Source organism: Phaenicophaeus curvirostris, chromosome 1 (assembly GCF_032191515.1).
Source record: "Phaenicophaeus curvirostris isolate KB17595 chromosome 1, BPBGC_Pcur_1.0, whole genome shotgun sequence".
Taxonomy (NCBI): domain Eukaryota; kingdom Metazoa; phylum Chordata; class Aves; order Cuculiformes; family Cuculidae; genus Phaenicophaeus; species Phaenicophaeus curvirostris.
In genome coordinates, this window is record NC_091392.1 from 111,465,724 (window position 1) to 111,481,593 (window position 15,870).

Here is a 15,870-nt window from a genome sequence, read left to right on the forward strand (position 1 = left end):
TCACACTGAAGCTCAGCACACACTGGCCAAAGTAAACATTATTTACTCCAGAGCTCAGACACCACCCAAAGGGACTGATCTGACAGCAAAGAAGCAAAGAAAAGAGTAACAAAACTGGTGGAGGGGCTGGAAAACAAGTCTTATGAGGAGCAACTGAAGAACTGGGGTCGTTTAGCCTTGAGGAGGCTGAGGGGAGACCTTATTGCTCTCTATAACTACCTGAAAGGAGATTGCAGAGGGTTGGTCTCTTCTGCTAAGAGGTGACACATGATAGGACAAGGGGGAATGGCCTGAAGCTGCATCAGGGGTAGTTTAGATTGGACATTAAGAAAAATTTCTTCACAGAAGGGGGGATCAAGCACTGGCGGAGGCTGCCCAGAGAGGTGGCTAAGTCCCTATCCCTGGGGATGTTTAAAAGGTGGGGAGATAAGGTGCTTGGGGACATGATTTAGTAATGGACAGGTAAGGTTGGAGTAGATGATCTCAAAGGTCTTTTCCAACCTATTGATTCTATGATTCAGCAATCTACTGCAGGATTTGCTTCCTCCTTGCCTCTGCTGAGAAAGGCACCTGTCTTGGAGCACACACAGACGCATACCAGTCTCTTGCATTTTTTCCAGTATTTTATTTCTGACAGGCATTTACAACGTTCCATTCATAGAACTAAAAACATAAAAATAGACCTTCTTTCAGCTTATAAAAGAAATATATAAGAACCTTTGACATAGACATGTCATGACATTATGTACAAGAACAACGGTACCTTCCCAGTACCAGCCTTCCAGTATTTCAGCGCTGACAGTATTCCGCTGGCTACAGCATAGGACAGCTAAAACTTCCGCTTCTCTAATACGCTGGGACACAACTGACAGGTAGATGATATAAAACAATGATGTGATAATACAAAGGGTATAGAAACCTTTCTAAAGCTTTTACGAAAAGAAACCAGGAGATAGCAAAAAGTTAATAGAGAAAGCTTTCATAAGATCAAGTATAGTGCACCAGAAACCAGAAAGGAGGAGGAATGAGGGGGGAATGCTAGCTAGGACACAAAGACAGTGATGTATTTGAGGGGGGAATAATTTTTGTTATGTTTTAAAATATAGTCAGAGTGGATTTTATAAAATATAGTCCTAAAGCTATTATAAAATTTCAGGTTTTCAAAGTACCTACTAATGTGTCAAACATCAATAGATACCCCCAAAAGAAAAAAAAACCATATAATTTTTCTTTTTTCCTATAGGTGAAACTGAAATGGGCAAAACTCTATAAATTTTTTTTTTAAAAAAAAAGTGCTATTTTGTGTTTTGTATTTGGAAGCCTACTTAAAAACCACAATATTTTAGTTACATTTTACCCTGTTATAATGTTTAAATAAAATATTTTAAATGTTGAAGAGGTTTGTTTGTGTAGAATTTGTTCATACTCTATTGCAGTGGAAAAGCTTCTATAAAGGAATTAAAATACACTAGTTTCACCCACAGCAGGAGAGTGGATGAGGTCAGTTATTTGGCCATGAATTCCCTGTCCCATAAGCCCAAACTCTGCCAGAGAGAGTGGACCAAACAGATCTGTGATGTTGCCACGCTGGCTCCAGCGAGGTTACACAATAGATGAGTTTGGTCCGCTACAATTCAGTCATGTAGTTTTATTTTATTATTTTTATTATCTAACTAAACTCCAGTCTTAAACATATATAATAATCCTTTTCCTGAAGAAAGTTATACCTAAATAAGAGTTTCCAGTTCATATTTTAATATAAAATCACCATTCCTAACCCTCGGCAAAAAGCTAGCTTCGTATCCTAGACGTGGAGCTATGCTAATGCTGTAAAACTCCTATCCCTTTGTGCCCTTGCATCTCTGGTAAAATACAAAAAAATATTTCTTCAAGTGTTAAATTTGGATCTCTTAAGAGAGTTTGGCATCTTTAGAATATTATGTAAAACTAGAGCTTCCAACACTGACATTAAATTAGACCAGCCACAGACCAAGAGAACTTAACACAACATAAATCCCAAACCTTTCCTCACGCATTCCTAAAATACATGTATATTCTCTTACATTTAAAGAGGAAAAAGTAATAAGAATACTGCAACTGTACACATTAAAAAGGCAGTTTCCTCATTAAGGAGATGAACCTACAACTGATGTTCAACGGCTATAAAACCTTCTGTTTGTTGTGCTATTGTTTAAGCTAGTTTGCTGCACATAGGTTAAGACATCCAGAGTAATTTGTTTTCCAGTGATGATATTCTCCCCATACTTATTTTCAGCCCCTGATTATTTTAGAATAAATAAAATAGTGTGAAAGCCCTTTGTAACGAAAGACAGGACCTTAAGCTTATTCCGTTCCAGGCTTTGAGCGTTTTACAGTTGCCTAAAGTGTGGCCACATGGCTTCGGATCAATTCAGCTGCCAAAATGGTGTGTGCAAGTGTGCAATCTATCGGGGGGATCTGCCCACCACAGTGTGCGGAGGCGGGAGGGAGGGATGGAGGGTGGGACAGGGAGACCTAACGCATCCAGGCGGGGAAGGGGACCAGTTTAGAGCTCTGTGTTCAGTTTCCTGTTGGGGACAAAGTCTTCACGCCTAACCCAGATGACCTCTTCACCGTGGCCCTCCACGTCACCATTGATGCCGGACAAGGCTGCCTGCTTCTTCAGCTGGGTCATCCTGGAAGCGTGCGTGTCCATGGCCGGGCGCGAGCGGTCTCCCCGGCACGGCTGGCTGCTAGTGATGGAGGCTGCCTGCAGCCGCTCCCGAAGCTCTTGGTCAGCCATGGCGCCTCTCACGGCCTCGCAGTACTCATCATCATCGCTGAGGATGTCTGTTTCCTTGATGTCCTCCTGCTCCTCATACTGAGCAAGGTCAAACTGTTCCTCTACCCAGCGGTCAGTGTCCCCACTGTGCGTGGGCTGCTGAGGCTCTTTTTCAGGGCTGCTCATGTAGACGGCATCTGAGTCAATGGTAAATCTGTTTCGGGCCAGCCGCCGCCTCCTCCTCCCAAGAGACTTGCTTGGGGCTGACACTGCGCACACACAAAGATAAAACCCCATAGGCTTTTTACACACGGTACAACTCTCTTTAAAAAGTTAGTCTTCCAGAGGCCCTTTATTTAACACCGCTAGGCACAAAGCAGACGGACTCCCACAAATGACCTAGTCATTCAGCATCCTCCCTGCAGGCAAGTCACACTTCACTCAGCTCCTCAGCACAGGTTTCTCTCCAGCTGAAAAAGGAGTTTCTGCTACTCAGATCCACAGTTGGGATAATGGCCCACAATTACTGTTCCTCCTAAGTGGTAGGCAAGCAGCCAGCCAGTACAAAGTGCATCTGTTCAGCTCAGCTTCTCACACGCAGTGCCCTCCTGTCAGCACATTGTACAAACCAACTAGCCTTACACCTCCGTAAAGGAAATTGCTTTGTCTGGGTTAGGGGCAATGCTGCAGGTTTCCAAGTAGCTACCTTAGGGCTGAAGATGCTGCAATTGTTGCAATATTTATGTGGAAGCAAGTTACCTGTCCAGGGCTCTGCTACTCCCTTTCCCGCTCCCTCCCTACTGGGGGAAAAAAAAACCACCACTTTGAAACCAGAAAAGCTTTCAGAAGCTCCTTACTCAACATTAGCTGGTCTACAAGCTTCTGCAATTTATTGACCCTAGTACAGAACCACATCTTCCAAGCTGTGGCACCTTCATAAGAGTCTTGTGGCACAAAGCAGGAGATGAATCCTGCAGCTGAAGGACCTGCAGACATTCCAGTGCTTTACGTGCACACACACATAGCTCCATCGCAAGCAGGAGAACTCTGAGATTATAGTTTGTCCCCCTCCACTAAAAAGGACCTTAGCACTTTCGGTGAGTATTTACTAAACCCTAGCAGTTTGGGGGCAGGGATTACATCTTAATATCCCTGAGCCTAGAAACAAGCATTAAAGTACAACAGCTCAGCAGCTGCAAATGTTAACTGTAGCGAGAGGTCTGGACTCTTAAGAGGAGATTTCAATCTCTGTAAAATTCATCACGCAAGCGCACCAATGAGCCAAACTGGAAGAAGGTTTGGCATCTACAGCAGATCAGCCCCCCAGGCTGATTGAAGAAGCACTGTGGCAAAACAGTTGCATTTTGGCCTTCCTTTGACTCCTCTTCCTTACTATTTAAAGTGCCTCTGAGGCAGATGGCTAGCAACGCCCCGAGTGAGAAGCCATGCTGCGAATGCTATTGGTCTGGCCTGCCCATTACAGAAGAGGAACAGAAAGCCTGGTTGTCTACATTGCTGGATCTAATGAGCAGAAAAAAAAAGTAAATAACAGACCAGAACAAAACACGCAGTGGTGCCGTGTACTTTTCAGTTGGAAGCAAGTGTTTCTTCCCTCCATCATCTAGTGTTCTGAAAATGAAAACCTGCTTTTCCCTGGAATTTTCTCATTGCTTTTGCCTGAAGTCAACTGAAAAGGAAAATCCATGGTTTAGGACAGACCATTAGAAAAATTACAGTATCAAGTGCATGCCTCTCAAAATCTGAGAAGTAGAAGCACGTGCCCTCTAGCAAAATAGCTGAAAAGCCTAAGATGGAGGACATCCAAAGCTATCTCTTCAAACTAAGCCACTCACATAGGGGAGCCAATTTTTCTTGTACATTTTAGTTTCAAAGTGCCAGGGTTAGATCAAAAATCTATACATGCTTTTAAGATGTATGCAGTGGGCTTCTGCTTTGTTCAGCTAAAACCCATTTCCAGATTAAAGTGCACAGCCAATCGGTTTTGACAGGAATCCCATGTCTTCCTTCCATGCCAGAAAGACTGCCCTGAAGCTCAGCCTCAAGTGCAAAGCAAGGTAAATAGAGGCAATTTAAGTCTCTCAAGGAGCTGAAGCATGGAAAAACAGCAGCTTTTACATACACAGGAGAGAATGCTAATACTAATATACAAGTAACAGATACCACCACATGCCCTACAACAGTGCTGGGGTTACTGGGATCTTGAAAGTCTGTAGCCCTACAGTACCTGCCCTGTTCATGGCTGGCCTTGCACCTTTTAGAGCACACAATCTTTTTCCACCAAAAGGAACATATTGCTGGGATGAGGGCAAACTTTCGGTTTTAAGAAGCTGTCTTCTGTGTTTATCCCGCAGAATCGAGTGCACTGCCTTCAGAAAGTCCTTCCTGTGTTCTGGTGAACTGAAAAACAGGTGAGAATACAAAAGGCAGTGTTATCTCTTGGGAACTGCTAAAAGCTTGCTGTAAATGCAATAAATAATGACCAGTTCTATAATTTAAGTCAGTGCAAACCAACTGGCACGTGCTTTCCCCAGAGAAGACTCAATTTAATACAGTGCTTTCAAAGTAAAGCTAAATCTATAATCATTGCACTGGACATGCATGGAAACAAATATATTGTTCATGAACAAAACATTTAGCCATTTGCCCCTTTTAAGGTTTCCTTTTCCTACAATATCAAAACTTCTCTTTGTCTTATCAACATCAAGTTGACCTATGGTGGCTAATTATATCTCATTTTGTCTCCTGTAAACACGCACCCAGCAGAAATCCTGCAACTCTCCACTACATAGTACTAGGAATTGGCCTGGTTTCAGCTCTGTCAGACTCTAGTGAATTTGTATACCAAGTTCTTATTTGAACTCTAAAACACGTCAGGGCAACCACCACAACAAATATGGACAAGATTACTTAAGGAAAGGGGAGACACATGAGCAGCTACCTGGCATAAAGATCCAACACTGCAGATTAATTGGATGTAACTCAGTGAACAGAAAATCTTAATATCAAGTATGTGCCTTTATTTTAATACATTTTATAAAATTCTGTCTTCCAGAATTAACTCCTTCTTCCCACTTTCCCTACTGGCCTTTCCCAGACTGCCTTACCGGAAAGGCAGAGGCAAGTTGGGATCCAGTAGTGCACCTGCCATTGAAAATATGGAAATGCACCTACCTACAGCAAAGATGAAACGTCCTTTCTGGCCTCCCTTCAGACTCAGATTTAACGTGGACAATCTCACACACAGAATTGGTCTCTGCATCTAAAGTGAAAAGCAAGCACCATTTCATACAACAGTTTCTCATATTTAGCCTCAGTTACTGTACTTATTCGAAAGTGACTAACAAAGCAACAGACACTTAAACTCGTCAAAGTCTAGTAGTATTTTACATGTACTCAGTCCCATAAAAATACAAAAAACCCCAGCTTTTCAGGTATTCCATGGAGCACTGTCACATTTCACAGCTACCTCCTACATTCTTTCCACTTTCACTTATATAAAGTGGAAAGGGAGCAAACTGCTTAAAATTTGAAATTTTTAACATAATAAGCTTCACGTGAAATCATTACCCACATGAACAAAAATTCACTAGCACTGTTGTCTCACGGCTGCAAGATTGTCTTCTCATCACCAGAGGAACAGAGTGAACCAGAGTCAACAATTTTGACTTGTTTTTCCAGAACCCTGACAAGGTTCAGGAAAGTACTGACAATCTAGAGACACATAACTGGAGCTTCTGCCTCTTCTGTTTCTCCGCAGGGCTATTATAGGTTTTGGGTTCTTCTCTGAGGAACCAGAAACTACATACACATGTACCGGTGACAAATACTGGTCAGTGAACGCCCCTAGACCAAACATTAAGAATCCTGCCAGATTCATGCAGCTGCAACATTACCTGCACTTGCCAACGCTCGAACCTGCAGTGCTTCCAAAGGTATCATGTGGCGAAAGCGGAATGGATCCCAGTCTTCATAAATTGAAGCTCTATGTGATCCTCCCTGGAAGAATTTCAAAATATTGTTAGGAAGCGAGACACCTTGGGACATTCAGACACTAAAATCTCCTGTGCTTTGCACTGAGAATGTCCAGATAGCGTCTTGTTGCAATTCTTGTTTTCCCACTACAACTTCTTAGCAACCTGTGCCACTGAAGTGTCTGACTATGAAGTTCTTACTAAAACATAGACCATTGAGGCCAATGCTGCAGTCTCACCCCCAAGTGCACACACAGACACAAACACACATTAGTTTTGCTTTAGTCACTCTGAAATTATTCTGTGGCCAGCTGACTTTAGAAAACAAACATACAAGCATTTCAGATCACCCTTTGGTTTATGCCATAAGTGGGAAACAAAAAGTTTTCTGTCATACCGTGTTCCCTATTGTAGCAAGGCACAGGTCTGCTGTCAAGCTTAGTTTTACCTTTTAATCCCAGACTCCAGGTAGGATAACTGAATAGAGTGTAGACATGCCTAATTTAGCTCAGAGCAGCCAGCACTTGCTCAGTGGCATGCAACAGCCAGAATTGAAATGAGGGCATTATGCTTCAGTAAGAAAAAGCTGGCAGACATCAGCTGTCATATTCGATTTGTATACGCTAATCAAAGAGCCAAAAGACACCTTCAAGGTGATACCTTCTTTCATGGAAGTCCACTCCACATCATGGAATAGATCAAAGAATCATAGAATATTTTGGGTTGGAAAGGACCTTAAAGATCACCTAGTTCCCACCCCTCTGCCATGCACAGGGACACCTCTCACCAGCCCAGGCTGCCCAAGGCCCCATCCAGCCTGGCCTTGAACACCCCCAGGGATGGGGCAGCCACAGCTTCCCTGGGCAACCTGTGCCAGTGCCTCACCGCCCTCTTCGTGAAGCATTTCTTCCTTATATCAAGTCTAAATCTGCCCCTCTCCAGTTTATACCCATTTCCCCTCATCCTATCACCACAAGCCTGTATGGACAGTCCCTCCCCAGCTTATTTGTAGCCCCTTCAGGTACTGGCAGGTCACTATAAGGTCTCCCCAAAGCCTTCTCTCCTCCAGGCTGAACAAGCCCAACTGTCTCAGCCTGTCCTTGTATGGGAGGTGTTCCAGCCCTCTGATCATCTTTGTAGCCCTCCTCTGGACCCGTTCCAACAGCTCCATATCCTTCTTATGCTGAGGATTCCAGAACTGGACACAGTACTCCAGATGAGGTCTCACAAGAGAGGAACAGAGGGGCAGAATCATCTCCCTTGACCTGCTGGCCACGCTTCTTTTGATGCAGCCCAGGATATGGTTGGCCTTCTGGGCTGCGAGCACACATTGCCAGCTCATGTCGAGCTACTCATTGACCAGCACCTCCCCAAGTCCTTCTCCACAGGACAGCTCTCAACCACATCATCGTGATGTGGCAGGCAACATAAACTACTAGTCCAGCAAAGAGCAGTGGATGAATTAAATGAATTCTTGCAGAGTGTTGCCCCCAGCCTGAACAGCAGGCCACTCAGAGTTACCCAAAACCTCAGTTGTGCGGCTGAGCACTAGATCACACATGCAAAAGCACACTCGAATGGCACTTTTTTAGGGAAAGCAAATGCACACAGCATCACTGAAATAGTCCGTGAAACTTACAAGTTTCTTCTTCTGTTTGGAACCATCCTTGTACACAAGGACCACAGCAGTTTTGAACACTAGAGGAGAAGCAAGAAACAAAAGTCATGTAGTCAGTAAGGGTGGGAATGGGCCTACTCCACACGCAAGCACACAGACCTTTCAGTTCCTCAAAGAACCCTCAGCTGAGTCAGGGAGGGAAGCCAGGACTAAACCTACCAACCTTTTGGCATATTTTTCCAAAAAAAACTGAGCTTAACCACTTTCAGCACACAAAACCAGGTTACTTCAAAGTCACTTAAACTCTTAATTTCCAAGTTACCACTTATCAGCATTACTATTCAAGCAGCAACAGTTCTATATAAAAATTGAGAAAACTTTAATCCCTCTGGCTCAGTTCACCTCAGATGAATAAGCAGCATCCAGCTACAAACAGCCAATAAGCAGATGAGACTACACTTACACAGAATTTGAACCCCCCCAGGTGGGACAGTGGTCTATGCTAATAAAAAAACAGAGTATCATTGGCAGGCAGAGGTGTAATCCAATTCCTGGAATTTGTCTTTAAAGACTCCAGTTTTCCCTGTGATCTTTTACTTCAGGCCTCAGAGGCACCCTTTATTTTAGAATTAAATTGAATGGATGCTTAATTTTGGACAGTTTATGAAACCAATTTAAGGCTTTTTGGAGTAATTAAGAGTTGCTGCACATTCCTAGCAGCTTTCATAAGGCCTCTCAGCTTCAGGGTATGACCTGTTCTTTCTCAGCTTGCAGAAAACCAGTCAATTTTTACATGCTTTTACAGAACAAAGCTGAAAATGTCTTTATTCGTTATCTGTTTGGTATAAGACAAAACCAGAAATTAAAATCACTGTCTTCCCAAGCAGCATTGCCTTCCAGAAACAACAAGGAAAAAGTCCACTGCACGTAAAGAAATTTTGGAACAAATGAAGAAAATCTAGCACACTCTGCATTATTTGATACAATTCTGAAAGTAAAAGACATGATTTAGTCAGTATTAATCAATAATGTGCCTTTTCAAGGTACACTGAACCATACTCCAATGCAGTGGAAAGACCTTGAGATCTATGCCAACAGTAGTTTCAAATTCTAGTTTGGCCACCCAAGATAGAATACTTGAGAGGAAACAGACCACTCCAAAGCAACTCACTGGAAGTCCTGGCTTAGCTTTTAAGCACTTTTTAAAGCTTAGTTATGCATGTCCTTTCTGACAAAAGGCATGGATAAAAAAGGCAAAGCCCCTAGTCTCATCCTGCTCTGTAGGATGTGAAGTACAGTTACTTGGCATCGAGGCTACCAAACTATATTTTTTTCTGAGACAAATCTCTTTCTATATAGCTCTCAATACATAGAATTGGTTATAGGTTTAAGGAACTCTTGCACTACTACAGCAGTCATCTCTAAATTCTTCACTAAATTTAGATCAACAGAGTATATGATCAACAGAGTACATATTCAATAGAATATGGCCCTCACAGCAAAAGCATAAATAGGGTTTTAGGTTTCAGCCAATCTTGTGGAAAACAATGCTTAACTACCTTCAACAAGCATCTGCTAAGACACAGCCTTTTAGGCATCCAAAATAAAATTACTAGGATACAAACCAAATGCTGCCAGCTCAGGTTCCTTCTTCCACTTCCCCAGTGAAGCAGGAGGATTCAGCCATATCACTGTATTATGCAAGAGCAAGTCTCCCATCGAAAGGTCTGCAACCTGCCAACACAAACACATGCACAAAGACACAGTGCATAATCAGTTCAAGAAAGGTTACTTGACTTTTCAGTTCAAGAAAACTTGCTTTAAGAATAATCTTAAACAAACAAATGCCCCGCAAGCAAACTTTTGGAATATTTATAATCAGACGACTGCAAGCATGTGCAAACAGCCTGTGACAGTTGGCAACAGATACATGTTAATCCTTAATTAGTGAGCATAAATTAGGAGAAATCAAACTCGGAGTCCAGCTCTTGTAATTTGGTGGGTACTCAGGGCAAAGCCCAGGTATTTTACTTGGGGTTTTTTTTCTGCTTTGCCCACCTTTCTCCCTGTTAGTTTCTTTCTATTTTCTTTGAACATTCAAGCATTGCCCACATCACCATCTGGTCCTCAATCCCTGCTTCTGCTACCCAGCTTTTACACCCAAAGCTTCCTCAACACTACTTGGTCCCAGACATCTTTTGCCTTGTAGCCCAATGCCTATTATGTTTGTTCTTCATTCTGGCTGTTGGCAAAACCCCATTACCATTACTTCATACAGTCATGTACGAAGCCTCCAGCCTCCACTCACATCACTGCTCCCACTGGCCTTTCAGTATGTTTTTACCTCTTCCCTGAGTCCCCTTCAACCTTACTCTGTTGCTTCCTTACTGCCCAGCACTCTCCTTCCCTGTGCTGCTGCGCTGCAGTCCTACATTTTATCAGCAAATGGAGAGTCCAGGTTTCAGTCTAAAATTTCAAGACATCTTCCACAGATTTCTGAGATGGTCAGCCAGGACTGAACCACACTCGATCTACATATGTCTCCATATGTGTCATATGAGAGACCTAGCCCAAAGCCCTCTCATATATCAAGCCCACTAACACACTTTCTAAAAAGGGAACAGCAATTTCTCTTACACCACACCTCACACTTTGATTCTTTAAAGTGATTAAAGAGCTACGTACTGGCTTGCCTCAGCATGCCAGTCCACTCAGACTAGCAGGGCAAGATGATTCATGTGGGATGAGGAGATCAAAGCTATGGACATCAAAACAGTAAGCTGCAGGTTGGACTGGGATTTTGACTCAAGCACAGCTTTCAAGGTGAATTAACCCACTATTTCTTTACAGTGGTCCCACTCATTGAACTGCACATGGTAAAGCAGTTTTTGAATTGGACTTTGATTTACATGTTTGCACCAGGATTCACAAAAATGACATAGCATGAAAGGTAAACTGTATCAAACATTTAACACATACATTATAGGCACCAAAATAACAGACTTTATCTCTTAAAAATTGATCATCTGTTACCTCCTTTTTCTCCCCTGTTTGTTCTGCTATGAGCTGGTCAAACACTGCCCCATATTCTTCATGGATTTTCTGCATTTCATTAATGTGGCTGGCAACTTTGTTCATTGTTTTTATGGCCACTAGAAGAAAGACAGAGAGGTAGGGGAAGAGACAAAAGGCATTTTTAAGCCTCTGAGAGGAAGAGGGGAGGAGGGGAGTTTCAGATCAGAGGCTAAACAGGGAAAAGCAACGCGGCTTAGCTCCTTACCATCAAGGTGATAATGTTCTTCACTGTCTACGTCAGTCAGAGCAAAGAGCTCCTTCAGTAGGAGAGGGTATTTCAGTATCCGCTGGATGGGTTTGATGAGGTAAGACTCCAACGTGGAGGAGTGCTGCCGTCGGGGATTCTGAGCATCCAGAAATGCCTTGAAAGCAGTGTCTGTCTTGGCTGGAAGATTAAAATAAAGTGATCTGATAAATCAAAAAATCGTAACAGCTGCCTTAATAAAGTGATTTTTCCAGCTTTAAATTCATTTATCCAGAGACATTTTGCAAGGAAGTGCTGATTTATCAGGTCCACAGTATTAGATTTATGCCTTTCAGGTTTTGAGTTACTGACACTTTGCCACAGATATGCTATTTATCATTTAACATCAGACACCCACCTACTGTAACAAAACACGCAGTTTTTAAATTCACAATCCACAGTATTTCTGGTCTTGCAACTATTTTAGAGCAGCATGAATTATTTTAATTATCCATTTCCTTGAAGAAAAGGCTCAAAATGGATATTTCTAAAAAGTCACTACTCATTAGTCTAGTCTGACAGGCACACCTATGATATTGGCGTGTTTGGTTATTGTTACCTTATTAAACCTTAATGTGCAATACTGAACAACAACATCAAGAGCTAGTAAGGAGGCAGGAAGCAATAAACTTGCAAAAGTGCACCGTATTTTGAGAGTACAGGCAGACTGGCTACCTGATTGCTATCATGTTTTCTACCTGACTGCTATCATGTTTTCTACCTGACTGCTACTGAACTTATAAAAATACCATTTTCTCTATTGCTTCCCTTACTAGAACATAAATTTGTACAAGGAGGGAGTAATGGAGAAGATGGCATTTTTAGACACAGAAGTTATTCAGTACAGGAACAATTCCACACAATTGGTTTAATTGGAACCATGTCCCCTTCCAGGGTTGGCCGGGTTTTTGCAGACAGTCAGTTGACTTCAATAAAGCAACTTCATTTTCAAATCCAAAAGCCACCTGCACCTCAGCTGAGGACACCAAAATACAATTGAAATACACTCCCAGGCTTTTGAGGGGATTTATCACGGGAATGAAATTTTAAGTTCTGTTTGTGCTGTAATTCAAGCACAACCATTTCTCATTTACAAACACAGTCAGCAATGAAAAAGCAAACCAAAACAACCCCATCTACCTAATCTACAGTCTTGACATTAAGGTCTAAGGAAACGATGCTGAAAGAAAGCATTGATGTGACTAGCAACCAATTATTTATTCATCTACTCCACAGAGCTGCCAATTATTCTTTGCAGCATGCTAAAGAAGAGTTTACAAGTAGAAATGAAAAAAATGTGCCCAGTAAAAAATATCCCAAACCCAAAACCAAATATGAACCAAGAGTAAAAAAAGATAAATAAACTTTTGACTGTAAAACATTCAGATGTTCTTTTAAAAAATAAGAGCTCCTCCCTTAATGGCATTGCTTCTGCAACTGGAACCATTTGTTTATTTAATGTCTCGGCCAAAAATAAATTGCGTGAAGGACTGCTAACTCTGAGAGATTAACACTTTCACAGGGGAAAAAACATCACTCCAAGGGAAGGCAGCCCATGACTGTTTACAAGCCAGACCACAGTTCATTTATCTCCATCTCAGCAAACCAAGCTCTGCTGGAATTTGCACATGGAAACTTCTCAGGCAAATTGGAATGAAGGTGACAAGAAGAAGAGAGCAGAGAGAGAGCACAGTGAAGTTAAAATATTTAGACAGCTTCCATAAAACATTCTCCCAGGCTGATCCTTTCATAGTAGCTGTCAGCATTCAGGTGCATTAGCCAGAGCTTCAGTGGGAATGCCACTAGCAAACATTCACATCATAAACTCTAGGATCACACAGTGATCCATTAATGCATGCCACATCACCAATTTATGAAATCTTTCTACTCCCCACAAGACTGAAAGGAAACTGAACATGTCAGGGGGGAATAAACTAAGTGTGTGTGTGGGAAACTACGTGTGAGGTTAACAACTTTTTGCAACGAGCTACTCGGGTATCATTACATCAATGTTCCAAGAACACCAATGGCACAGCGTTCTCTGTGAGCCTCTCAGGCCAGATAGACTTGTTTCACTACTGCAAAGGCTCCTGGAGAGCAACCAGATACACGTGTGCCCCCATTCCTTCAACACAACTTGCCCTGCATGGTTTGGGGTGCAGTGGCCCAAGGACATCATCCACAGGGACAACCTGTGCCAGCCCAAACCAACTTGTCGCCACAACATCTCTCTCTCTGCATGCCCAGGTCTGTTTGTACACAGTTCTTACCTTTCACAAGTACTTTGGGTACTTTTGTGTGGCTGGCACAGAAGGCACTGTAGAGCTTGAACCGGTCAGCATAGTAAAGAAAGGATCCACCCAAGGAAAACAACACTTTCTAGGATTTTTAAAAAAAAATTTAAAAAAGGCATTAGGAAAAAAATCACATGAAAACCAGTTATTTGCCCTTCTGCCAGGTCACCTGAAGTTTCCACCAAGCTTTTGCATGGCAGGACACTGCATTTTTAAAGTGTTTTCACACCATCTAGGAAGAAACAGGTGCAGACTTCATGCCAAGATTCAGGCTATGTGATTATTATCATTAGCAAAGTTCCTGTTAGGATGATGTGGAGACACTGCTAACTATAGAGGGAACTAGTTTTACAGCTCCAGAACTGTATTTAAATCCCTGAGCTTAACAGTAATGCTGTAAGTAATGACCAGAGGCCACAGGAAGGACTGGATGTATCTGACTTTGTAATGGATCACGACACTAAGGAGCTGCAAACAAGACTAGTATCCCTCTGCAAAAACACTCCAAGGTCTTCACTCACTTGAAAAGGAGTTTGTGTCAAGGGCCAAACACAATCCTTCCCTAAAATGTCTATGCCACAGTCAAGCATTTGCTCTACTACCCACTTGGGAACAAAACAACATTGGGGGATGCCAGGGGGAATTCAATTCATAGGCAGTAAAATAGTGTCTCTGTGCTCTCCATTGAGGGCACCTTTCCTACAAACCTGAAGCTGTGTTACAGTTAAACGAGGGCAGTGTTCACAATTTATGCATATTTTAAACAAGCACCTGATGGCAAAGTCACACACAAAAAGACAGCTTCTTTCAGTAGTTCTTTCAGGGCTGTATGTTAGCTGAAGAGCAATCCCAGTGGAATTAAGACTATTTATCAAGACATTCTGACCTCTACTAAGGTTGAATGCTCAAAGCAAGAGTAAAATTCTCCAAAGACTAAACACTGTATTAGCAATTTGCCATGTATCCAGTACGTGACCACACTAGAAATAGAACAAAGTTTCTGTTTCCACATTTTCCTGTTGCCTTTTTTCAAATGAAGTTTATGTATCTTTAATCTACATTTCTACCTTTGATGCATATCTGCTGATGGTTGCAAGTACTTGTCATATAGTTCTGCTATGCATCAAAAGCCCAAATACAGAATTCAATCTACAGTTCTGATCTGCAGCCCTAGTGGGTTTCTGAACTACTACAATAGACCTGACAAAGATTTTATGTAACTTTCCATCTCTGGCTTTTCCTGACAGCCTGAGACAAGAAATCTGGCAGAAGGGCAAAAATAGCATCTATAAGCACATGGCGTTACAGATTTCTAGTGCTCTGTACAGCTAAATGTACCCTAAACTACAATTGTACAAGGATGTTTTTCAAACAGTTCCAGTATTAGCTAACAATTAATTTCAAGTATAAGCAGATGCAGGTTTTTACATGAACAGTAACAGCAGTCAGACAAGTAGTGTTAAAGGACTACTCCAAATGTAAAAAATGAAATTACCTTAAATTGCTCAACTTTTTCAAGCTTTTCCAGGTCTGGAACCAGCCTTACTCCATCTTCTAGAGTTTTCAAGAACTCTACCTGGAATGCTACCATTTCAGTCAGATTCCCAAAGAGAACATCCAGCTAATAAGAGAAAAAAACAAGATGCCAAAAATATCACTTCACAGCTAAATCACATTTTCTAGAACTTTAGTAACTCTCAGTCCAGTTGTAATGATCAATGTGATGTCAGGGAAAAAAAAACCCCTACAGACTACATGTTATTGAGCAGTACCTTTATACTCTACTCCTTTGCTCAATCAATTATTTTAAAAGAAAATGGATTCAAAATTTCTCCATTGCCCTTCCTCAAACAAGCAAGTCGAGCTGGGGAGTGAGGGGTGTGGAG

The 15,870-nt window shown here is 42.0% G+C and overlaps 1 protein-coding gene across 6 annotated transcripts in view; it reads right to left on the minus strand.

The window, feature by feature from the left end:
• Window positions 1-605: 605 nt before the first annotated feature.
• The window catches only part of TIAM1 (TIAM Rac1 associated GEF 1), a 156,571-nt gene continuing 141,306 nt past the window's right edge, over window positions 606-15,870 (minus strand). For all 6 annotated transcript variants that reach the window (XM_069871003.1, XM_069870987.1, XM_069870996.1 and 3 more), the window contains 10 exons: window positions 15,480-15,605; window positions 13,961-14,069; window positions 11,652-11,831; window positions 11,405-11,523; window positions 9,997-10,105; window positions 8,393-8,451; window positions 6,676-6,778; window positions 5,954-6,041; window positions 5,007-5,179; window positions 606-3,030 (listed from right to left, as the gene is read on the minus strand). In XM_069871003.1, the coding sequence (XP_069727104.1) occupies window positions 2,546-3,030; window positions 5,007-5,179; window positions 5,954-6,041; window positions 6,676-6,778; window positions 8,393-8,451; window positions 9,997-10,105; window positions 11,405-11,523; window positions 11,652-11,831; window positions 13,961-14,069; window positions 15,480-15,605 (1,551 nt within the window). In that variant the 3' untranslated portion in view covers window positions 606-2,545. The remainder of the gene's footprint in view (window positions 3,031-5,006; window positions 5,180-5,953; window positions 6,042-6,675; window positions 6,779-8,392; window positions 8,452-9,996; window positions 10,106-11,404; window positions 11,524-11,651; window positions 11,832-13,960; window positions 14,070-15,479; window positions 15,606-15,870) is intronic.